The sequence below is a fragment of the Taeniopygia guttata genome, chromosome 11 (assembly GCF_048771995.1).
Source record: "Taeniopygia guttata chromosome 11, bTaeGut7.mat, whole genome shotgun sequence".
NCBI classification, from domain to species: Eukaryota; Metazoa; Chordata; class Aves; order Passeriformes; family Estrildidae; genus Taeniopygia; species Taeniopygia guttata.
This window is the reverse complement of record NC_133036.1, coordinates 16,056,169-16,080,355: the sequence shown is the minus strand read 5'-3', so window position 1 is coordinate 16,080,355 and position 24,187 is coordinate 16,056,169. Positions and strand designations below refer to the sequence as shown.

At 42.7% G+C, this 24,187-nt stretch overlaps 3 protein-coding genes across 7 annotated transcripts in view; 1 reads left to right on the top strand and 2 right to left on the bottom strand.

Moving 5' to 3' along the window:
• Positions 1-537: 537 nt before the first annotated feature.
• Positions 538-5,627, bottom strand: NUDT19 (nudix hydrolase 19). Its single transcript, XM_030282572.4, has 3 exons — positions 4,796-5,627; positions 2,803-3,010; positions 538-1,743 (listed from the first exon to the last, which is right to left on the bottom strand). The coding sequence occupies exons 1-3, from the start codon at positions 5,483-5,485 to the stop codon at positions 1,517-1,519; spliced, it is 1,125 nt and encodes a 374-aa protein (XP_030138432.4). The 5' UTR covers positions 5,486-5,627; the 3' UTR covers positions 538-1,516.
• ANKRD27 (ankyrin repeat domain 27) overlaps positions 5,524-24,187 on the top strand; it is a 54,644-nt gene continuing 35,980 nt past the window's right edge. For 2 of the 5 annotated variants that reach the window (XM_072934513.1, XM_072934512.1), the window contains exon 1: positions 17,822-19,081. In XM_072934513.1, the coding sequence (XP_072790614.1) occupies positions 19,036-19,081 (46 nt within the window). In that variant the 5' untranslated portion in view covers positions 17,822-19,035. Of the gene's footprint in view, positions 5,662-17,537; positions 17,714-17,821; positions 19,082-24,187 lie in introns of those variants that run through there. The other 3 variants (XM_030282566.4, XM_072934514.1, XM_030282567.4) reach the window with 3 other exon arrangements.
• On the bottom strand, positions 14,821-17,510 carry RGS9BP (regulator of G protein signaling 9 binding protein). The gene has a single exon (XM_002186752.6). It carries the CDS (start codon positions 17,079-17,081, stop codon positions 16,368-16,370), a length of 714 nt encoding a protein of 237 aa, XP_002186788.1. The 5' UTR covers positions 17,082-17,510; the 3' UTR covers positions 14,821-16,367.

The following is a 24,187-nucleotide window of genomic DNA, read 5'->3' as shown; positions in this document are numbered from 1 at the left end:
CCCACCCCCAATACTTCAGTGATAATGCACATAGAGAGGACTGCCAGGGTTTCTTTGACATTTGAATTTTTTTTTTGCTCAGTTTTTGCTGCAGTCATACTTCCCACATTTCCCATGTTCCTGAACTTCAAGGTGAGGAAATAAAGTACTTTTTCTCAGAGAAAACCAAGATCTGAGAAGTCTGAACATAGACAAGTCCTTGGGACTTCATGAGATTCATCCTGGGACTGAATCTTCCTGAGGAAGCTACCAAGGGTGGGTCCTAGGGCACTCTCCATTACTTGAAAAGTCAGGGCAGGCAGGTGAAGTCTCCAGTGACCAGAGAAAAGGGAATGTCACACCCAGCAGAATATTCAGAAGGTGTTCTACTGCACAATACACAGTGCTCTGCTTACGTGGTCATTGTTCACCACAGGTTTACAAACCTCAACAAGGTCTGCAAAACCAGCACCAGCCTGGGTGTGTTCTGAGAGACAAGAGAAAGACACACCTTTTTTTCAGTATTTTTTTTAATCCAAATGAATGATACAAATCAAATTTGGCTAATTGTAGCAGAGGTTTTAATTGAAACAGAACAAAAGCTGGAACAAAGTTTTCTGAACAACTTTACCGATTAAGCTGAAGTCATCATTCATTCTCCTTCCAGATAAAAAATTTACAAAACTGCTCCACTGACTCCACTTATTGCACAAAAGAAAAGGCAAATCCAACCAAACAAAAATCCAACCCAAAAAATTAAGCAACAATCTTTCTTCTGAAGGTCTTAAATCTCAGTTATATTAGTAAAGTAGTTAAGAAACAAAAAGTGGGATGTTAGAATATAAAAGCGGGTATATCAAGGAGGAATATTATTCCCTTAAGTTGTTGATATCTTTTTGCAGCTAAAAAATTAAACTTTTTTTTTTAATTGCTTACAAGTTGAAGATAAAAAATATACTGATAAAAAGAATGCACTCAATTCCATAGAAGACTTCCTTTAAATTAGGTCTACCTTTGAAAATTATAGTTTTGAATGATTACCATTAGTAGAAATAATTTAAGTATATCAAATATAAAAATTAACTTTATAATATTCTTTTAAAAAGTGCATTATAGTTAATTTATGTATATATCTATATTTATATCTATACATACATTCCTTGTCCACAGAATGAAAAAGAGAATAGAGTGGAAAATGTCAGCAAATATGGAATGGGAGATTTTACCATTTCTAGACACACATTGCAGTTACCTAGCAGGTAACTTTGGGAAGCATAGTAAAGGAATCCTTCAACTCTTCTCTGTTTGTTCTGAACATAACATATTCATTTCAGAGAGAAGAGGATCTTTGTGACCCAACAGCAGCGCAACTGCTCTTTTTAAAGACTCAAGAGATTAGATACACAAGGGTGTGACACCACACACACATACAGACAGAGAAATATTTTCATTGCTATTTGGCAACAGTTAAAAAGCACCAAAACCACGGTGAGCATATATGCAATTAAAAATATTCTAGATTTAAACCAAAGACATATTATAATCTACTATTGTAATCTGAATTATCACACTTTATCATCAGTGGATTTATATGCTTATATTTTGCTTGAATATTAACATAGACAGCAAGATTGTTGATGTCTTTTATTACTATCCTGTGAAATATCCCACTCTCTTTCATGAGATCTTCAACCTTCTTATCTGTTGACATAATAATTTTCTTTTCTCCAGTATAATCTGGATCTTCCGGATATAACTCATCTCCTGGGGGTAGGAAAAAAGATTTAGTTATAGATTGCCAACATTATTGTTCAGCCTTTTCATTCAGTGACACTGGCAATTGCTTAACATTTATCAGACATGTAAATCAGTGGAAATGTGCTTTGCAATGCAAGAGTAAATTGACTCTAAAAACCTTCATACTTAAAGATAGAGCCATAAATTTGTGAAGTATGTCAGTGACACTGCAGTGCACATTGAATGTTCCAGAGCTCCTGATAATATGCTATTAATATGCTGTAACGACAGCCTGGGCAGACAGGAGTGTATATAATAGGGAGAGCACAGGACAAGCACTTCTTCACGTCTATAAAGATAGACTAAGAACAGAAATGTATTTTGTTCTATTTTGTTGAAGGATATAAATGTTTTGCAATATTAAGGCATTATACTCTTGTGCAAGACTGACAATAAACCACAAATATAGAAATCCTAGAGGTCAAGTGTGACCAAAAGAAAAAAAAAGGAAAGCATAATGAACAACAAACTTAGGAAAGCAGAAAATAATAAATAGTATATGCAGCTTTTCTTAACACTGCATGTACATGATTATGAAATGGGGGAGACTTAAGTAGAAGAAAGGGCAGGAGGAAGATGGCTGAGTGTATAGTTTTAGTCCAGTGCTTTATCACTGCAGCTGGGAGTTGTGATACTGCAGCTGTGCTTCTCCTCCCAAAGTAACACCTGAAGTAAAGGAGAATTTCCACTGAAAAGGACAAAACAAAAGTTTTTAAACATTCTTCAGGTTACACAAAGCTGAAATGTACAGAGGAGTACAATTTCTTCACAAATACACATATGATGACAGTGGTGAGACAATGAGATTATGAATAACTAAGAAATAACTGTGCTGTGTGATGTCCTGGCTTGTCTCTGACTGCAGCCACTGTCACAACTGTAGCAAACAAGGTGGAAACAGCATGCACCAGCTTGACTTAGAGGAGTATTTTCCTTACAGTTAAGGATGGTTTATGTCATATGGCTTCAGCACACAGCATTCAGGAGATGCTGTGTATTTAGGGGAAGCCTCCAGCGTGTCCTTACCCGGCAGCAGCTGGATGAATCCATCTGCAGCATTCAGCATCACGGGCATCCATCGCTCACAGCCCTCCAGAGCACGTGCGGAGCTGAACTGCTGCAGCTCTTTGAGGGAAGAGAAGTTGCACAGCCTGCAGAATTCATAAAACTGAGGTGGAGGAAACCAGATCTCTTGAGACTTAAGCCGTTCGATGGCTTCGGGAGGTGACGACCACTGGAAGATGAAAACAAGTCTTGAAATAATAGTTTCAGCAGCAGATAGAAAGTCTGAGTAAACTGAAAAGTCATTTAGCAAGGAAGTCTATACAGCAAAGGAGCTTGCAACAGACAGCATCTTCTGAACACAATAAAAACCATGTATAAACTGCACCAAAGTAATAAAACAGACATTCTTAAAATTGAAAAACAATCAATAAAAATTACTCTTTTTTTTTCCAAATAAAAAGAAATTTTTATTTTACATACATATATGCCAGGATTAAAAACTGGCATTTGTTTTAGGGGCATGACAGAATAGTTTACTGAAACCAACAGAAAACATTAAACTTACTATTACCAGAGGTTGCCACTGATGCTTTGAGCTTTAGAAGTACCTCTAAACATCTGCTTCTTAGAAGCATTGTTTTCAGAGCATGAACACCCAGCTATTCATCATAATTCTGCATGTTTAAATTATTGGTAATCTTGACTTCATCTCACATTGTGAATTTAATAATATGGACATAATTGTTTGCAGTAGATTTATACTGTTATTGACAAAATTACAACATGAACTCTTGAAAGTCAGGTTTCAGGTTGAAACCTGAAATTCAAATTTCTGTAGCAAAATTTCTTAAACAAATAAATATAGCAACATCAGTAATACCAACATTGTTAGGTAGGCTTTTACAGAACTGTCTGGTTTCTCATCTACTTCTAACTTGTAATCAAACTTCAGAATCCCTAGAAAAACTCAAGGATCCTAATGTACCTGACCTTGAGCTCTCTTAGAATTTCTTCATGAAGTTTGTTACTTTTACATTCTCAAAAAAAAAAAAAAAAAAAAAAAAAAAAAAAAAAAAAAGTAAAAAAAGTTATAACTTCAACATTTTTACTAAACTATTTCAACAAGTTTGCATATTACTTACAATCTTCCAAGTAACTCTGAAAGAAAAACCACTAGCATCTCATGCAGTCCTGGATATACCACATGGATGTCTCCCAGAATACTGAGGAAATGTGACAACCCTGCACTATACTGCAGGAATGAATGTTAAAAAATGGTATTTGTCAATTGCCTTTGAAAGAGACAGTAATTAACGGTGAAAAGGATCTGATGTGACACGGATCACCTACAACCACCTCACAAAAAACCCTCTCCCGACAGCTGCTGCAGCTGCACCTCTGGTGATGGTGGCAGCTCCAGGTGCCCAGGCGAGAGGGGCACCGTGCAGGTAAAAGCTCCCTCCCCTTTCCTCACGTCTCAAGGAGCTTTATCAGGAGGGCTTGGACTGATCTGGAGAAGAGACAGTTGTGTGGAGACCTCACAGCACCGTCCAGTATCTGAGGGGACTGCAGGGAAGCGGAAAGGGACTCTGTCAGGAACTGCGGTAACAGGACAAGGAGTACAATGGGTACAAATCCAAAGAGGGGACTTTGAGATTAGATATTAGAAGGCAGTTTTTTTTACTGTAAGGGTGGTGGGACCCTGGCACAGGTTGCCCAAAGAAGCTGTGGATAGCCCTGGATCTCTGGTCGGAGGGACCTTGTACACTTGGAGCTTGGAGCAACCTGTTCTGGTGGAAGGTGTCCTGCCCATGGCAGGGGTGGGACACGATTTCCTTCAAGGTCCATTCCAACCCCTCCCATTCTATGATTTTTACCCCTGTTCGAAGTGCAGGGGCACAGTCTCGACAGAGCCAGGGGCCGTGGGAGAAGGGCTCGGGCAGGAGCTGCCGCTCCCATGGCAACACCCGCCCCGCCGGGCTGTGCTGCATCGCGGCACGCCGGCCCCTCTTACCAGCACGGCTGTCACCTCCTGGTCATCCTGCGAGACGTGTGGCGGCCGCTCCTGCAGGCAGCACAGGTAGAAAGCCGTGTCATAGCGGCGGCCGCCGCGGCCGGCCCTGCCCACGGGCGTCAGCCAGTTGCTCCACTCGTGCAGCGCCCAGATGTTGGGCGCGCAGCCCAGGCGCCGGCACAGCCGCAGGAAGCAGGACGCGTCCTCCCGCACCCGGCGCCGCCACTCCCCGAGCTCGGCGGCGGGCGGCAGCCGCTCGGCGGGCAGCGGCGGGGCCGGCCCGCGCCCCGGCACCAGCAGCAGGATCCCCGCCTCCTCGAAGGTCTCCCTGAGAGCGCAGATGCGGAAGGCGACTTCACCCGGCAGCTGCGAGCCCAGGCTCTCCCGGTCGGTGGCGAAGAGCGGGGCGCGGCTGCCGCCGGGCGGCGGCGGCTTCACGGCGCCCAGCCCGCAGTGCGGCGAGGCGGGCAGCAGCCCCAGCCACTCGGCGGAGAAATCCGCCGGTTCCGCCAGCCCGCCCGGGAACACGTGGGCGCCGGGCATGAAGCCGCTGCGGGAGCTCCGGCGCAGCAGCAGCAGCTCGTAGTCGAAGGGGCCGAGCGGCGAGCGCGGCGGCCGGCCCGGGCCCGGCGTGCCCGCCGCCAGCAGCAGCGTGGCCGCCTCCCGCCAGTGCCGCAGCCGCGGGTTCATCTTGGCGAGGCGGAGGGCGCCGGGGCGGCCGCGCTCCCGGGGCTCGGCCGGGCGGCACCGCCACCTGCGCCCCCGGAGGAGCCACTGCAGCCCGAAGCGGGGCGGGCGGCGCCGGGGGAGGCCCGCGGGAGGCGGGACAGCGCCGGGATGCCTCTGCCCCCCTCTGCCCTAAGCCGGTAAGTAGCGGGTGTCCTCAGTCGGCGAAAGCTTAGGGAAATACAGAGGGTTTAAGGCAGCGATGGCCGGGAGAAACGAGGCGATGGCTTTAAGTGGCTTGGAAGCTGTGGCTTGGGCTGGCAGGCGTTTCCCGGGGGCTCACAGCACGGAGTGTATTTACAGCACCACAAGGTGTAAATGTCCCGGAGCTTCCCCTGAGCGCAGGGGAAGGGTCCGCAGCTCCAGCCCCGGGAGCCAGCTCGGGGTCAGCAGCCGAGGACTCGGATTTGTGCGCTAATGCTGCTGCTGACCCGCCAGCTGGCCCCACTGAAATCTCCTTATCTCAATTCCACAGCACGCCGTGCTGACAGCAAAAGTCATTTTAGATCTGTAGTTAAACGTGATGCTTGCCAAGTTGTTTGAATTTGTTTTAGTACATTCCAAACGGGAGGAGTATGTAGAGTTTGAGTTCATCGTTACAGAGCTCTTCTGTTTTGAGGTTTTTAAGTACCTTGTTACCTGAAAAAACAAATTATTCAGCAAGGTACCAAAACCTTGAAAGGTTCTTTGAACCTTTAGGAAACATTTTATTTTGTTAATTGATTTTGATTCCTCAATTTTCCTTAATCTGTAAGAAATTTAAGCAGAAAGAAGTTGATGACACAGGTTGAGAAGTTTGCGACAATGGTATTTACATGTAACATGGGAAAATCCTTCTTGCATCCATAATCCTTCTCTTGCCAGATTGCATTTGGCAAATACCCTCATACCTGTACGTGCCTCTGACAACATCTCAATTTGATGTTATATTTGAGCTTGTACTTGATGCCTATGACATGCGTGTCACTGGAACTGAAATGAAGTTTAGAAGCAGCTGAAGCAGTGGGATGCTGGCTCATGTCAATTGACAAATCCAAAAGTGACCTTGAGGTGTGCCCAGACACAGCTGGGCCATAAGCTTACCCTGGTGCCTGGCTGCAGTGGGCAGAGCAGGTCAGCCAAGCCAGCTGATGCTGCTAAAATGCATGGCCAGACAATAGACAAGCCTGCCTCCCTCTCCTTCCCTTGCTTATCACCAAATATACAAGCAAAACCAATAATATCTTGTAACTTGAGCAGTCCTTTTCCTCACTAATTTAATCATTTTTGCTCATCAGTAATTACCACGTTAGGTAGTTGAAGCACAAAGCTCATTAATTTGTTGTTTCCTACTAAGGTACTTTGAATCTAAAATCGTGACATTCATCTTGATATTTGTTTTCATTTTGCAGTCTTTGTGTAGTTAACTATTTCACTGCATTAAGCATACATCTTGTTAGGAGTGTGCTTTGCCCAAAAGCTGCTTTACTGGTGAACTATTAATAAACTACTGAGGTTTTTTAAGTTTAACATCCAATGAACTTGATGGCTGATCAAAAAAATTTAGGGTCCATTATGTCAGATCATTTTAGCATAAAGGCATTTTAAGTAGAAAGTGGTCATAATGAATACCAATAATGAATGGTGTCACTTTCAAATCAGATATAATACCCACACATATACAAAACTGTCTTAGGATGACAAAAATGCAATGTCTGATAGTCCTGGAACATAATTTCAGAACATATTTAGGAAAATCTGGCACCAGAGAATAGCAATGATTATAGTGTTATCTTAAGTTTCTAACTGGAATATTGATTTAGTTTTTTGGTTTTTTTTATCTTGGACAGTGTAAAGGCTCACAAGTGCTAGTATGTAAAGCAGGGATAATTTGGCATACAAAGCATAGGATCATAAAATGGTCTGGGTTGGAAGAGACCTTAAAGATCACCTGGTTCCCCCTCTGCCATGGGCAGGGATACCTTCCACTATCCCAACTTGCTCCAAGCCCTTTCCAGCCTGGCCTTGGACACTTCCAGGGATCCAGGGGCAGCCACAGCTGCTCTGGGCAATCTGTGCCAATGCCTCATTACCTTCACAGGGAAAGATTTCTTCCCAATATTCCATCTAAACCTGCTCTCTGTCAGTATGAAGCCATTCCCCTGTGTCACTCCAGGCCCTTGTAAATTGTTTCTCTTCATCTTCATCTTTCTGGCAGGTTCCCTTCAGGCACTGGAAGGGCACAACTAGGTCACCCCAAAGCTGTCTCTTCTCCAGGCTGAACAATCCCAATTCTCTCAGCCTTTCCTCATGGCAGAGGTGCTTTATCCTTCTGATCACAACTCCCCTGGTTTCACTGGCACCCACTGGTGTTAAACTCTGTGGGCATTCCTGCAGGGCAGTGGAAATGGGGCGTGTGGCTGGCATGGTGCTGTGGCCTCAGCCACCCAGAGAATGCCAGGGCTGGGGTTACAGTTCTGTTCAGGACTGAGCTCAGCATCCAGAGCAGTTCTTTGGGCCCAAAGACAGCCACCTGCAAGCTAAGGTAAACTTTCTTTCCTACTCCATTTGCAGTATATGTCACCTGTTAAGAAGGTGCCATTCCTTAGCTGAGGGTCAGCAGATTCACCCTATTGCTGGCAGGTTTTTTGACTGCCTTCAGAATTGTCTTAGAGCAGTTCAGTATCCATTCACTGCAAAGCTGAAGTCATCTCATGTGAAATTCCAGGAGTGTGTGAGTCTTTACCTGACCCAGTTAACAGGACTGGAGGTTGCAGGAGGTTCTGAGAATGAGCACTCAGAAACTCTGTGAGCTAAGATAAAGGATGCAAAGGGATGTTTTGCCCCCTTCCAGTTTCCTGCTAAGAAATGCAAAAGATGAGCTCTTAGAGTGTGTATCTGCCTGCTCAAAGCTATAGCTGACCTGCTGGAGGTAGCTCACATGAATATAGAAAAAGTGTTAAAGGCAAATTAGATGTAAGGTTGTCTATAGAGCATGTTTCTTCATCTCCAACTTAGATGATTTTTTTCTTCAATATATTCTGCTAGAATGCAGAGCTTATCTCACTTGTACTTACATATTCTATAGCTCTATGAGTGATTTCAGAAAAAAAAAGAGAAAATCTATCACTAATCCTAAACCAAGCACACCAGCTGGTTGCATTACTGTGTGGAAGGATTCCAGCACAAGGACATGATGCTTCAAGGGCCAGTTGTGGGCTGGGAATACAGGGCACTTCAGTGTGGAGAGAAGTCTTCCCATAGCAAGAATTAGCTAGATACATGTGTGACACTCAGTCAAATGTAACAGAAGGCTGAAGAGTCAGAGGTCCCCTCCAAATTAAATGATTAAAAAAAGAAGAAAAGGTGTTTTTGCTAAAAAATAAAGAATTGAGCTGTCTTTCATGCTTCTTGTATGCCAGAACATAAAATTGTTTATTTAATGGACTCCAAAAACTTTTGTATTTCAGGTTGTTTTCAAAACCAGATTGTGTTGTATTGAAAAATAAACCCTTCTGAGTGATGCAAAAGTTACATCAAATAAAATACCATAAGATTATTGCACTGATAATAATTCTTTGAGGAATTATATTTCAGCAATGCAGAGATTACTTCAACATTTTTCTCTACAGTTCAATTACTGCTTACAAGAAAATGCATGTTTGTTTAAAAAAAAAAAGTTTAGTCAAGTCACTAGACATATAGAAATTATTCTCAAATTAATTTTCTGGTTTTATTTTTTTGTATGTGATTAGACTATTTAGCAATCAAATGACTTCATGCCTTCTGTTACATCATTGCATAAAGTATTTTGCCCAGACAGGTCAGTGCAGATCTCACCACTGTAATCATTAATTTCAGATGAAAAACAAGGTCCACCAATATCTCATCATTTAGTTTACATGGTATCCTGTGAGTTGGAGATGATTATACTAGGTCAGTTCTTGGTTTAATTTAGATGCATCTTTGTCCCCATGCAGATGCAATTTCTACAGAAATGATTTGTGACAACTGCAAGTATCAAAAAATGCAGAGATTTCACTAAGTTTGTCTACTGCTTCTTAAACTGGCTTATGGTACAGTATTGTAGAATCTCAGAGTTATTTAGGTTGGAAAAAAACCCCAAGATCATTGAGTCCAACCACAAGCCCAGCACTGCCAAGTTCACAACTAAACCATGTCCCCAAGTGCCCCATCTACACATCTTTTAATTGCCTCCAGCTATTTCAAATGGTATTTCAAATATCTTCAGGTCACTTCAAAATGACATGCTAAAGCTTTTAGATTGTTTAGCTCATATAATATCAACAAATAGGCAGACTTAATAATTAATATGAAAAGTAAATAGATTATTCACTGTATATGTTTTAAAGTATCATTTCCAAATTGTGAATAAATGTTACATCTACGAAACGCAGGTTTATGATAACACCATTATATAGATTGACTAAAAAGAAAAATAAAAACCACAAAACAGTTAACTTCATACAAAATGATATTCCAGCAAATTAGGCAGATGAGAAAACTAGGTTACAGATAGTATTAACAACTGGAACTGTTCTACTTCCAACAGACACAAAATGGATTACAGTCTTATGGAAATGGAAATTATTATTCTAATTCTGCAGCTTTTAGTTATGTGAATAGTTTTCACACATGTATTTTCTTGCCAGACTGAGCACTGGTGGCTTGTTTGAGGAATCATTTGGAGCACACCTTCCAGGACTCAGAATTCAAATGTGTATCTCTAAAGTTACACCTGCAATTAGCACATTAGATTAAATTGCTAAGGGAGTATCATGTTTGCTGTCTCTGGCAGTCCTCAGTCATTTTATATGGTATAAATAGTTAAGTATTTTCTTTTGTCTTTTTTTTTTTTATTTTCCCTTTCTTGTGTTTTTTTTTTTTTTTTCCCCGAAGTTTATGCTATTTTTGTATAGATTTTTGTGGATCACACAGAGAAATTGCATTTAATTTTTTTTTTCCCCAAGACAGTTGTAGATGACTGTAAGATATGAGATTTATTATTCTTTCAAAAGTCCCATGATTTTTAAAGTAATTTTTTGTTTTTGCTGTGTGCTTTTTCAGTGCTGTGGCACATCGGTGAGTTCAACTGTGTGTGTTATTTGAACATTTGTGTGAGAAACAGACTTGACTGGTCAGAAACTTAGTGACAATTTCACGCACAGTGGAAATGATCAAAATAACAGACCACATTTATACCACAGCTGTCACATCGATTTCTGTGTAGCTGAATTACACCTAGCTTTCAGAGGATTTGTGAGTTTGTTTAATTCGGTGGTGATTTAAGTATATGATAAATAATGTCATGTACTACAGTGTAAATAAAACATACAATTCAAGGAAAGAGAACAAAACAAAAACCCACCTGACCCTGTGGAGGGCTGAGAAGTCAGTTTCTGTCACTCTGGTAAATCACAGTAAATAGTCTCACAAACGACTGGAAGTGAGCAATGAACATCATTGCATTTGGAAAGTGGCCTCTGTGGGTGGCAGTTTCAGAGGGGTTGTGATGGATTTGTGTTTGCAGTCACATTGCTTCCAGCATGGAACACTCGTGCTTGGCTGGCTGAGAGGATCTAGCAGAGCCCTGGTGCTGGTTCAATGCCCTGTGACTTTTCACCTTTGCACAGGTTGTGCAGTGGCAGCTGCTAAAGCTGCATCCCAACTGCACCCAGTACCACAGCAGCCAGCTGGGAGGATGGGTGATGGGATCCAGCTGCCTTCTTCCAGGAGAAAGTCATCTGTAGTGTGCAACTGAGGGAGATAAGCATTGTCTCTGTTAAAATGGATAACAACATGTAGCAAATCAAACTATTTTTACTCTTACTCTGTAAGAGGTAATAAGAGAATAGAGTCAGTTCCACTCAGGAATATTTTATATCCTCTGTCCCATTGGGCATAAGATATTCTCTTTTTTTATAGAGAAGCTGTTGTTTAGCATTGGGATGCTGTTGTATATAACAAAAAGCAAACTTTGGTATTTTCTACATACTTCCACTTCCTTTCCGTTTTTTGAAACAAGTGGATAATTTTATATGAAAGACATTATTTTCTAATCCCACTTTTATTGTACACTTACTGTAGCAAATGCTGCTCACGTGTGAACTATTTTGTCCAGATCTCTTCCTGCATTAAAAGACTTACATAATCGTATTGAGAGAAAGGACTTAGAGATCTGTAATCCACTGGTCTTACTGAATGACTTTTTACATAATGAAAATCTGTGAAGGGTAAATATGTTGACTAGGAATTCCATTAGCACTTAAATAGAAGGTATTTGTGGAAAGCAAACATAAACAACACAAACCTTCCAGAGAAGGAAAAGCAAGCCTGTAACCAATCCTCTCTGCGAACAATAAGCACATGTTTAATTTTTAATCTGAAAGCTAATTACATCAGTCATTTGGTCCAGTTTTAAATAATTGCATTACTGTAAAAATATTTTCATACTTACATGAAGAATTTTGAAACTAATTTTATTTTATATTTATAGTGCTAAAGTTTCATGTTACATTGTTTGTAACACCAGAAGAATCACATTAATTACGATCCTGTGTTCCTAAACTATAAAAGTGTAATGGGTTATGGTGATAGGCTGGAAATCCTGGAATGAAATTACATATTGCTGTGTTTAATAGACTCAGTTCTGGTGGTTTGATACAACTGTTGATCATTGTTGCTACCAATAGCACAGGACTAAGTTTCACACTCCTTAGATTGTGTAAATCTTTGACTAAAGTAAATGCCAGCTTTGCTGGCTGAAAGAGGCAGAGTTTGGATCCTAACACAAGAAGAATCCAATTGTTAGTCCAGTCTGGTCTGGTTTTCAGGTTGCCCAAACCAATGGTTCTGTACTTACCACCAGCGCTGCAGGCAGAATCATCTGTTTGTAGCTGTTTCCCAGGGCAGAGATTTCCTGGCTTTTCAGACTGCTGCTTCCCTGGCAGTGTATGCTGCATCACTATTCAATTTTGGGAGTTTGAGAGGGCTGTGTTTAACAATGCTAACAAAACTAATGAGAGAGCTTAGCACATTACTTTTATTACTGTGTTTGAAACAGGAACTTTAGCTTAGAAGAGCCTACTACAGATAAGCCATATTAATACTCTAGCTTTTCAAAGAGTCAGAGAATGGTTTGAGTTGGAAGAGACCTTACAGATCATCTGGTTTCAATCCCTGCCATGGGCAGGGACACCTTCCACCAGACCAGATTGTACCAAGCCCTGTCCAACCTGGCCTTGGAACATTTCCAGGGATGGGGCAGCCACAGCTGCTCTGGCAACCTGTGCCAGGGCCTCACCATCCTGACAGGGAACAATTTCTTCCAGTATCTCATCAGAACCAGCTGTGTCAGTGTGAAGCCATTTCCCCTTGTGGCTCCATGCCTTTTGAACAGGCTCTCTTCATCTTTCTGGCAGGCTCCCTTCAGGCACTGGAAGGGCACAACTAGGTCACCCCAAAGTTTGTCTTTTCCAGGCTAAACAATCCCAATTCTCCCAGCCTTTCCTCGCAGCAGAGGTGCTTTATCCCTCTGATCAACTTTGTGGCCTCCTCTGGACTTGCTCTGACAGATTTTGTTTGGTTTAAATTACTGCTGCAAGCAAACCAGTAAGTTACAAGGAAGTACTTTATTTTAAGTTAAATAAATAGTGACAGTAACAGATTTGCATTATTCAAAGTGTAGAAAATACAACCCATGCACAGGCAAAGCCAGTGTAATTCAAGTCAGGAGTAAGATTTTAGTATACACCAAATTTAATATGTGTATTCTGTGACTAAAGACAAAGGAGCTGAAGTAGATCAACACTGATATTAATTAAGCAATGACCATCTTCTTTTGTACTATAATTACATTCTCACCAATCAACATGAGAGTTATGTGCTTTTTCATCACGCTGTTTCAATACAGAGTATTTTGAAGTATGAATTCCCATTTTTCACTTACAGAGCAGCACTTCCAGTCTCCTTCCAGTTGCATTCCAATAGGGGGGAAAAAATGAAGACTACAAATCTGTATCTCTATTTCTTAATTTAAAGGAAGCCTCCGTACTTTTGGGCAATGGTGGTTTCATTTAGTTTTGGTTGTGTGCAGTATCGTGCCAAACTCTGTCACATGGAATAAACACGTGTAGGAGACAAATGGCAGCACTTTATCCATGTAGACAGTGCCAATCCTCTGTTAGAATTCTACTTAATCTATTAATTTTAGATAGCCTAAATATTAGATGATACAGATTTTTAGGAACATACTAATGATGAATGAATTTGCAGCCAGCTTTGTCTTAAGATTTGAAAATTCTTTTTCCAAGGCAAATCCTTTAAATAGTAGTTGTGTGCATATTCATAATAAAGCAAGACTTACATACTTAGAGGTTATTTATATGAATTCTTTGAATTTATTAAAAAATCCAAATAAAAACCCAAAACTGTATTGGACTGAAAAGTTACAATTTACCAACCCACTGAGGCTTGCTTTCAAAGATGACCTATTCTTAAAAATTCTTCTACACTAAGCATGGATAAACTATTTATCTATGGTTAGGTATGTGGAAGAAACCAAGATAAAAGATAATGAATGTGGTCATTGTTACCATTTACTTATCCACCAGAAAACAGACTTGCATTCATGACTTGGGGGTTTGAGAACATGTGGTTAAATGGTCTGATTTCACAAGGTATGTGGAGTTTTCAGGAAGCATAGAATAGAGCCCAATGGCTTCTCTACCCTTCTGTGAACTGAGAGTGCAAAAAGTGAAAACATTCACAGGTCCTTAATGATAACAGGTGACAATCCAAATTCTTCTGCAGCTTTTACTGTATTTTCCTTAAATATGTTTACTTCTTGTGATTGTGAAGCAGATCATCGAATTTAAATGAACACTCAGCAATTACACCTTGTCTAGGCAGGCTGGAACTGTAGCACCGATAAATACAGACCAGGCTTTGTTAGACAGCTGTCAGGGATCTCTACAGACATAGATTAACTACATATAAAACATACTCTATGGAATGAGTGAAATACAACAGAAAGGAATGTGGAGTTGTCCTGGAACACTCTGAATTCCTGAGAGAATGGAGTTAGACTGGACCAATGTGCAGAGCTCACATTATCCTTCAACATAAGGATAATCTATAGCTTTGAATTCAGGCCTCTGCTTACTATTTTTTTCCTCACCTACAAGTGACCATATTCAAATACATTTCCCCTCCCAATAAATCCAGTTAAGTTTTAAAGAATAAACTGCTGCAATTTTTTGATGTATGTTTAGTTCTTAACTCAAAAATACTAAAAAATATTAGGTGTTTATGCATGTTGTCAATTTTATTTAACAAGCATGAAGACCATCCACAAAACATGTCTGATTATTACTTTGGATAATGTTCCGTAATAATCAATGAAGAATAATTACTTCTTAAACCCCCAGTATTTTGGGGTCTTTATATTTGGCTGTGGAGTGCCCCATACACCTATGGCACTGTAGCACGTGTACCAAGCATTCCTGAAAGGACAGTGTGTGTTCACAGCAATAAAAGGTATTTCCAGAAGTAAATAATAAATACCATAACACATAAATACTTTTTACAAAACATTGTAAAGCTTCTCTGCTAAGTGTCTGTTCCCATAGTTTTATATTTAAATGTTGACAATTCCACAGGGAAGCACTTGAAAGTTTTATGCTGTTGCATTCCCTTCCAGATTTGTAGCGTTATCAAATGGGACCAATTCTAAAGGCTTCCTGTTTCCCAGATGATTAATCAGACATGACTGAGATATGAAACTGAGACACATTTTTTTTAGCTTTGTCTGGATTTCTGCAATTTGGGAGCTTGCAGAAATGTGGCTGTACACATACAAACATCAGTCCCTGCCTGTCAACAGGAGAGGAGATCCCATTGGAAAAGTCTGCTTTAACTTAACATAATTTTTCTTTGCTAAAATCTATTTTCCCATGTTACTGCATCTGCTGTGGGTAGATTGATTGCTGCTGTTTTCATAGTTAATCACGGAGTACAAATTGCTGCTTCAGAGAGAAAAATTAAAATCAGTAGCAAGAATCAGTCATTCTGCAGGGAAAGATAACATCGTGGTAAACATGAATGAAAACCATGAGGCTTGCTAGTATTTTTCTGAATATGCAACTCCCCCTTTTTGCTGTTTGGATTTGGAAAGCGATTAGTCATTGACATACACTGTGCCAATTCATGCAACTGGGTTCTGTACAATCCAGTCTAAATTAACAAACAGTACTTGGTATCAAACATTGTTCCATTTTCTCCCCCCTCCCCAACCATTAACTTATTTAAAATAGAGGCTGGTTACATTCTTTTATTGGGGTTTTCATCCTTACCCCTTTCCTCCGCTCAAGAAATACATTTTGTATTTGATGGGAAAAAAAAAAAGTATTCTATTCAGTTGGTCAGACAAAACACCCATATTAGCCATCACATTTATGTTACCCTCCAATACTGTAAACAGTGACCAGCAACAAACACCAGAGCTAGTGAAGAACAAAAACCACAGGCTTCTGAGAACAGTGACCTATTAATAGCAGGCAAATCCCTGTTACAGCCAGTAGTGATAATACCCTGATACTTCGCTTAACTGTTACAAGTCCAGTAAACGAAGACATTCTATTCTGTGCATCTCTTTTCTTCAAAAAGCATGAAGAAACAAATAGTGCATTTTAGAATATCCAGAGGCAAAAGTTCTGCTTTGTTCTTTTAAGTGCTCATTTAAAATTCTCAGCTCATCCAAGTGACACACTTCGGAAGTGAAGGTGAGGCATGAAACACTCCAGAGACAGGCTGGAGAGGGGTCGCTCCTGTCAGAGCTTGCACCACCCTAAGACAGTTTTACCACACACACCGCCAGGACAATAGCGATAATGAGCACAGCAGTGAAAATAATCCCAGCTAGAACCTTGCTGATATCGCAGAAGGATTTATTTTCCTCCACAGAGATCATGCCAATAGAGGAAGCACCCACGCTGATGGTGGATTTCAGTTCAGCCCCTGGGTCTTGCTTAGCCTCTACTGTCCACTGGGGGACATTGACCTTCATCTCCATTTCGTACATCATCTCTCCTACCTGGTTGATCTCGTTCTCGAGGTCTTTCAAATCCACCACGTCTATGTTGTGCTCAGCCTCGTACTTCATGTTCTGGACGCTCATGGCGCGGGCGGCCACGCCGGAGGTTCCGCCGCTCATGCCCGTCTGGATCAGGTGTTTTTTGGGGACGTTCAGCGGGAACTCGTGGCCCAGCTCCAGGGCCCTCCTCATATCGATCTCCAGGATCTCTAGGCACGTGGAGAAAATCACCCATAGCCTCTCGAACTCGGCTTTATCTTCCTTACTCACGGTTTTGTCCTTCAGGACCGTGGTGAGCTTGTTCCTGTTGGCCACCGCCAGCTCCTGAGCTTTCTGCCGGGTTTTCTTGAGCTCCTCCCGCAGGTTCTGGGAGTCCGAGGTGCCGCCGATGGTCAGCACCATGTGCCGGTAGCAGGCGGTCACCTTGTTGAGCGCGTCCAGCAGCGCCTTGCACTCCTCCTTCACCATGGTGGCGGCGGGGCCGTGCCCGGTGCCGCCCCGACCTACCCGGAGCCGGGCCCCGGGCGCTGCCACAGCCAAGCGCTACCAGCACACATGGCAAGCGCTGCCTCCGGGTCGCGCCCGCATCCAGCACCGGTCAGGCGGCTCCGGGAGCCCGGGCGGGCGGCGGCGAGCCCGGGCGGGCGGGCAGCATCGCTCCCCGCGCCACCGCCGCCTGCAGCGCCGCCGGGGCGGCTCGGTCCGCGCCGCGCTCAGCGGGGCGCTGCTGTTTGAAAAGTGCCAAACGCCGAGGATGGAGGAGAAAAAAATAAGAAATCAAAAAAGCCAAGGCTAAAGCTCTGGGGAGCGGCAGCCGGCGGTCCCCGCCGCCGCCACTTAACTCGCCCCAGCTGGGCGCCCGCGGGGTCACATGGGGGGAGCGCCCGGCCCGGCCCTATAAGCCCTCGCAGGCTCCGCCTCCGCAGGCAGCGATCCCGCGGTGCTCCCGGCTCTTCGCCGCGCCCTCCGCCTCTGCCCAGCCATTGGCTTCGTGCGGCCGCGCCGGGCCCGCCCTGGACCCCGGTAGGGCTTGGCTGGGGTGTGGAGCGGCGGGCGGCAGCGGCTCTGCGGCCGGGGAGCCGGGAGGTGATGGTGTCGCTGTGAGTAGCGCTCCCGCCCCGGGCAGCCTGCGGCTCCCGCTGGGACCGTCCCGCGAGGTGGGAGCAGGAGCGCTCCCGGCCCGCCCTGCCGTGCCGTGCCCCGGGGCCGCTCGGCGCGGCCTGGGCGGCGGCGGGGCCGTGCCCGCTCGGCCTTCGGCGGGGTCGGGCCGTGCGGACACGCGGCCCTGGTCAGTGACCGCCGCGGCAGGGCCGCTCCTCGCCCTGTTGAGCGCCACGATGCACGGCGGGTCGGTCGTGCCCGGCCCCCCGCGTGTCCCGTGTGTTCAGAGCGCCGGGACCCGGCTGGGGAGGGAGCCCGCTGCTGCTGTCATCTGTAGGAAGGGCTGGCGTGCGGGCCGGGGCACCGGCACTTAGCTCAGTCAGGGAGGGCAGGAAACACGCCACTTATCGCTGTCAGAAGCCGTGCTCCAGCGGCTGCCCTTGGCAGTGCTGGGTACAGCACGGTGACACCGATGGGCACTAGGCCGTGCTCGTGTGTGCAGCCAGTGGGATGGAGGTGATGCGAGTGCCGCTCGGTGACCTGAACTCTGCTGCCTCCAGCACCTGGTGTGTCTGCTGCAGTGGGCCTCTGGAGAGCTTGCTTGTCACAACATACACCACCACTCATGCCCCGGCGTTTGTGGGGAGCCGAGTGGTTTTGTGATGCTACAGTAGCCTGAAAAAGCTGTGAAGCCACAGGAGTCCCACAAGAGGAGCATGACCCATTCTCTTATCTTTTATCACTGCCTTTGCAGGGCAGTGTGTGTTACGAGCAAGATAATTTACTAAAAGGAACAGAGTCCAGGCAGACTGGCTTTCTGCTGCTGAGCCCAGCTTGAAGAGTCTTGTCTAGCCTATGTTCCTCTTTCTAGATTTTGGTTGGTTGGACTCCACTGACTTTTTTTTTGTTGTTTATGTTTTATCTTGCTTTAATTTTGTCCCTAGTTCCAAAACCTGTGCAGCTTCTGCTGCAGGCTACTTGCTACCTGTGGAAGAAATGGTCTCTTAACTTTGTGTAGATTATCAAATTACTGCCAACTAAGCTGAGTAGCTCTGTTAATTTGCATGTTGGTAGCCTAGAAGAAGCAAATCGGTCATGCTTGTTTCTTTGTAGGAATAAAGAAACACAGGATGATTTTGATCTGATTGTAAGTGAAGTCTTCTAATTGCCTAATCATTGTCAGGTGGAAAAAGGATTAGCTCTGGGTTTGAAGCTGGAGTCCTATGTGACATAAGTATTAAGCTTATTGCTGACTAAATTATGCATATTTGTGTGTCTGTTTTAGCTATTTTTAAATTCTGCCACAGAGTACTGAAGTTACATGAGAATCTGGAAACCACTTCTGCAAATGTGTCTGGGAAGGAGAGGTAGGGAGAATTGATTCAGAAATGTGACTATTTAAACCTGAAGGTAGCAGCAATCATAATCTGTATCAGGTAATGCCTAAATACATCTTTAGGTGTGTCGTATGGGAAGAGCCTGTTATTTAGATTACTTCTAATTTAAGTTCAGCTGCATGCAGTTATACAACTTGCTTAGATTATGGGAACTCTTAAAATTCAGTTGTTTGTCAGTCAGGTACGATGTTGTGAAAATTCAAATCTTGATACTGCTTTCAAACAAGATGCTGACTAGCCGAAATACTGTCCTGGGAAAGCTATTAGGATGGAGGTAAAAATCCTTGGAACTGACTTAGGAAGCAGCATAAAGAGTAGTAGAAAAAATATATTTCCTGGTTCTGTGGCAAGGCTTTCTTGCAGTAGATGTTAATGATTCTATTCTTCCTGTGCAGTACTCTTAAAACTGTTTGCAAAGTATTCTGTGATGTATCTTGAACATCACTAATTAAATGTTATAGCCTCATTTTAATACTTTAAAGTAGCATATAGGTAAATGCAGTTTTGTTTTGCTTTAATAATTGGTTAGCCTTGACTGAGGGACTTGCTTTTAGAGTAAGCTCATATACTAAGTTTGGTCTGTACACTGCTATGGCTTGGCAAAGTTTGAAGCCACTATGAGATGAAGAAGTAAGGATGAAATACAGTGAAACTGAAATGTGACATCAACCCCTTCCCTCTCCCTGATCACTGGTAAATTGTGAATTCTTTGAATTCTGTGATTTGCTTTTTGCTTGTATGTAGTGGTGAGAGCATTTAATCCATAGGAAGAATCTAAATTTATATTGTAGGGGAATATTAGACTGATACTTCTGTATCATGATGTTTACTTCCAGAAAGCTCTTAATTAGCTTTGGCTGTTAAATGTTGCATTGGGTGGTAATTGTAACACCAGGAGTGGTTAAAATAATTTATGTTGCCTTAGAGCTTACCTGCTGAATTGTTTTCCAGCCTTCTTACCCTTGCGCTGCTGCCTAAATGAATGAAAAGATTTGGCTTCAGGAAACATCTGTGTATTTCAACTCCATAAGAATTTTAACCCCCTGCTCCCCTCCAAAGAAGGGGCTTGAAGTACCAAAGTGCTGAAACCTCTGAGAGCCTGAGGGGGCAGTGACCTTAAATACAGCTCCCTAGTATTTGAAGGAAGCATCCTTGTTTGATGCTGTTGAGAAGCTGTTGTGGGAACTTTGTGTTTGCTGTTAATGTTCTCCCTCTAAATGTTCCTTGTAACTGTTGATGGTTCACTGAACAGCACTTACACTTTGTTGGGGGCTTGCTTGGAGTAACTCAGGGCTGCCCATCAGAGAATGTAATGCAGCTTCAGTAGTGGCAAGCCAAGGAGTGAAACTTCTTTGCAGCCTTTCTGGTGGATTTCTAAACCTGTGAGAATTGGGAATCTCGGGTCTACCCGGTTGTGAAAAGAGAATGCAGCTTGTTCCTGATGCTTGGCTGATGACAAGAAAGATGTGTTTGAATATGTTGAAGTAATTGGGTAGAGGTGGGGAAGCTTGGCTGTTGAAGCATCCACATGTATGGAAATGTGCTTCCTCTGGAGAAAAGGAACAAGTGATGGGGGAGACTCAAACCTCCGAGTCTGGGGCACATAAGGATGTGCTCGCATCAAACAATAGTGCAAATGCACTGCTAAAATATAAAGGAGGAACCTTCTCACCATTTCTCCTGAGTGAGCTGAGCTCTGGAGTTGGAGGTTGGGCTCATAAGAAGCTGCACAAGGATCTGGTGTAGCCCTGTGTGCTCAGTACTGCTGCAGGCTCTGGGGATGCCTGTCCAAGGATATGGAGCAATGGTAGCAGGGCCAGAGCTGCCAGGCTTGGGAAAGGCTTGGGAGGTGTTGGGTAGAGGCAAAACCCAAGCCATGAGATTCTGTGTCAGCCCTTAACCCTTCAGTGGAAGAAATGTGTGCCTGGAAAGGAGATGCTGAGAGAAATTAGCATCTTCCTGGAATGCTCATGACCCCAGACTCTGTTCTATTGCTGTCAGGCTGATGTTCTGGGATGATAAAGCTTAGTTTTTCACTGGTTGCTTGTAAGCCTTGAGCTGACTGATGTGAATTTACCACTCACCACTCTATAATCTGATCATTCAAGGTGCTACTCTTGCATACTTCAATTTCACAGAAGTCAGTACAAGGTGAATCTGGATCTAGAAGGAGTAGTAATAGATTTACTTATTTATTCCCTCATGGTGAGTGAGGTGTACTGGAATGTGTCAGGTGTTTTTCATAGGATGCTCAACACTCATCCTTTAGGGTTTTTAAATGCTCAGAAAAAGAAATAATCTTCTGTTTTTACTTTGAAGTGAGTTCTGATGTAGGGCTAAAGTTCAGATTGTAACTTTTGCCCAGAAGCAGAGTAACCAAGGAGTAATAGTGCTGTAAAACAAGAACTGGAGTGGTAACTTGAGATTTTGGACTGAGTCTATTTAAATTCCACTGTTAGATTCCTGTTTGCTTGTAAAGAGCTCTAAGATATGCTTACCTTTGGCTGTTCCTCCTAACAAGTGGTGCTCTTCAGGTGTGTGCAGAAAGCACATCTGTTAAAAAAAAAAGCCCCTTAACTTAGAATTAAGGAACAATTGCTTCCTTTTACTTTTTTTTTTTTTTTTTTTTTTTGTGGAGCTGTGCAGTTTGCTAGAATGATAAATATCTGATAAAGTTTGTATGTGTATTTATCTGTTACTCTGAGATAAAAATCCTTTAGTTGAGTAATGAGGTGTTCCTCACTTACTATTTTGAGCACTTCAGGAAATATCAGGTTACTAAGCCTTAGTGTTCCTGTTGTAGCTGTTGGGAGCTAAGGTGAAGCTGATATTATCACATGAAACTTGACAATATTGGTGAAATAAAATTGAGTGAATTTATACTTCTTACCATGCTAATGGATCTGGTGCTGAAGGATTTGGAGAACTTGGCATTCTGCTCCCTTGAAGCTGGATTTGTGTGGGGAGCACACTAAGGTACTTGCTGTTAGTATCCCAGTGTAACATTCTAACGTGCCATCCTGGAGACAACTGAGGTTACTGAACTTGGCTAATAATTTTTATTGACTTTGGTAGCTGTTTTTACTTTGTTCTGCTAAATTATTATTAAAATATCATGGTGAAAACACAGAATGTTACGCTGCTCGGCATTGACTAGTGTTTGTATACACAATCCCTCATGATGTTCTGAAAGATGTTTTCTCTGCAGAATGTTTTGATTAGTCTTTAGTAGAGATGTAGCAGGATGTTCAGAAGATGATGAGGCTAAGGTTTGAGTAAGTAGTTGTACAAGTTGAATGTGGACAGGAGGTAACTGCTAAGTAACAATGCAAATGCAATGTCATCATCGCTTTCGTGGCTGTTTGTCCAAATTTCAAAGTACTTCCTAAAAGGAACTGAAACCTGCAAGCTCTGGAAAAGGTTCCTCACTTGTTCATCTCTAAAGGAAAACGCCATCAATAAGAAAATGAACTGTCAGGATTTATTCCTATTCACTGTTTTCATTACCAAATGTAATTAGACCTTGTTTCCAGTGTTTTACAGAAAACAGGGACATGCTTAGGTTCCATGTTTTTCACTTGAGCTGTCCTTTGTACCATAATTATATTGTTAGAATTATCACTCCGCTTTTGATATAGACAGGATTAGTCTGTTGTAAGATTATGATTATAGGTTTTTTTTAAACTGTAACATAATGCTTATTAGATTGTCTGTTCCAGCTAGCTTCTGTTCTTCCAGCAATTTGAGCTATTTTTGTGTTTACAGGCATGAAGCCATACACTGAAGTGATTCTGTTTAAACCTTTTATATAACATTAGTGCTTGAGTATTTCTTTACTGCTCAGCATGATAGAATTTGGTAAACTTCATACTGAATATAGCTGATGGTAGTTTTTAATGAGCATTCTGTTAGTCATTAATCAGTTGTGATAATGCATATAAGGCTTTGTGCATTTTCTGTTTTCACTGTAAAGCTAAAGCTGTCCAAGGTGCAGCTAGAAGAGCAAGTCTGTGTCACTCCCAAGTTAAATTAGGTTGAAGCTGGATGTTGTGCTCTGCCAACAGACTCTTAATGGAGAATTCTAATGTGTTCCTAGAATTATAGCAATGCATTAGCCAATATTTTCAGATGCATTTAACTTCTGGGGTGGAAAGAAATTGACTTAATCTCAAAAATGCCTGAGCTTTGGGGAAGGTTTAATGTATTCTCTTGAATCTGTAGACTAAATTCCTTTGGTTTGTTTTTTTTTGATAACTTAAATTGCTTCTACATCCACACTTCTATTGCTCTGGAGAATGATATGGGAAAGTGATGGAGGGCTAAGTGAATACAGTAGCTAAACTGTTTTAGGTAATAAGTATTCCACCTGTTGTTTCTCATGGCTTCCTTTTAATCAAATGTGATACCTAATGCCTAACGAGACATTGAACAGCTGCAGGGGTAAGGGAGAGGAAAAGGGAAGGAAATTGAGAGTTGTGATTCTCAAAACAGTACCAATGTGGCCAGTGGGGGTTGTTTCCTGCTGTGCAGGAACATGCATGTGGGGAGCAGTGCAGAGCTCCCATCTGCTCTGCTCAGGGAGGGTGACAAACACCCCTGTGAACTAGAAATTTACCTTCCTTCCTGGGGTGGAGCACCTCTGTGGCACCTTAGGTGCATTACAAGAACTGAAATACCAGAATTCAATGTTTGAATGCAGTTTATTTTTACTCCTTGCTGGAGTTCCCAGTGTGATTCAGCCCTATCAGTTTTGTTGTAAAAGAATCGGCGGTTGCAACTAAGAATGTGTGGCTGCACATCGCTAAGTTACTTGTGGTGTGTAACTCATGAACTGGACACTGAAGATTATAATTTCAAGTGCTCCCTATGATGGTCCATCAGTAATGATTCTTAAAGTACTCCAATTGCTCATACTGTTTTTTCAGGTGCAGATAGTATTTTAAGTGGTCTGTCAGACACAGCAGGCTTTCTGTGGGAGCTTCTCCTCACATAAATTTTTTATGCCTTTTATGCCAGGGAATGAAGTGTTACTTTAAATTTCAGGGGTTTTTTTTTGTTTTTATTTTTTGGTGTTTT

What these genes read in the sequence shown, in the direction of transcription:
- RGS9BP (XM_002186752.6), bottom strand. Translation starts at nt 17,081, where the DNA reads ATGGTGAAGGAGGAGTGCAAGGCGCTGCTGGACGCGCTCAACAAGGTG.
- NUDT19 (XM_030282572.4), bottom strand. Translation starts at nt 5,485, where the DNA reads ATGAACCCGCGGCTGCGGCACTGGCGGGAGGCGGCCACGCTGCTGCTG. An exon ending in AGGAGGTGACAGCCGTGCTG is followed by an intron (nt 3,011 to 4,795) that starts GTAAGAGGGGCC and finishes TTCATCTTCCAG; the next exon opens with TGGTCGTCACCTCCCGAAGC. An exon ending in ATTCATCCAGCTGCTGCCGG is followed by an intron (nt 1,744 to 2,802) that starts GTAAGGACACGC and finishes TCCTACCCCCAG; the next exon opens with GAGATGAGTTATATCCGGAA.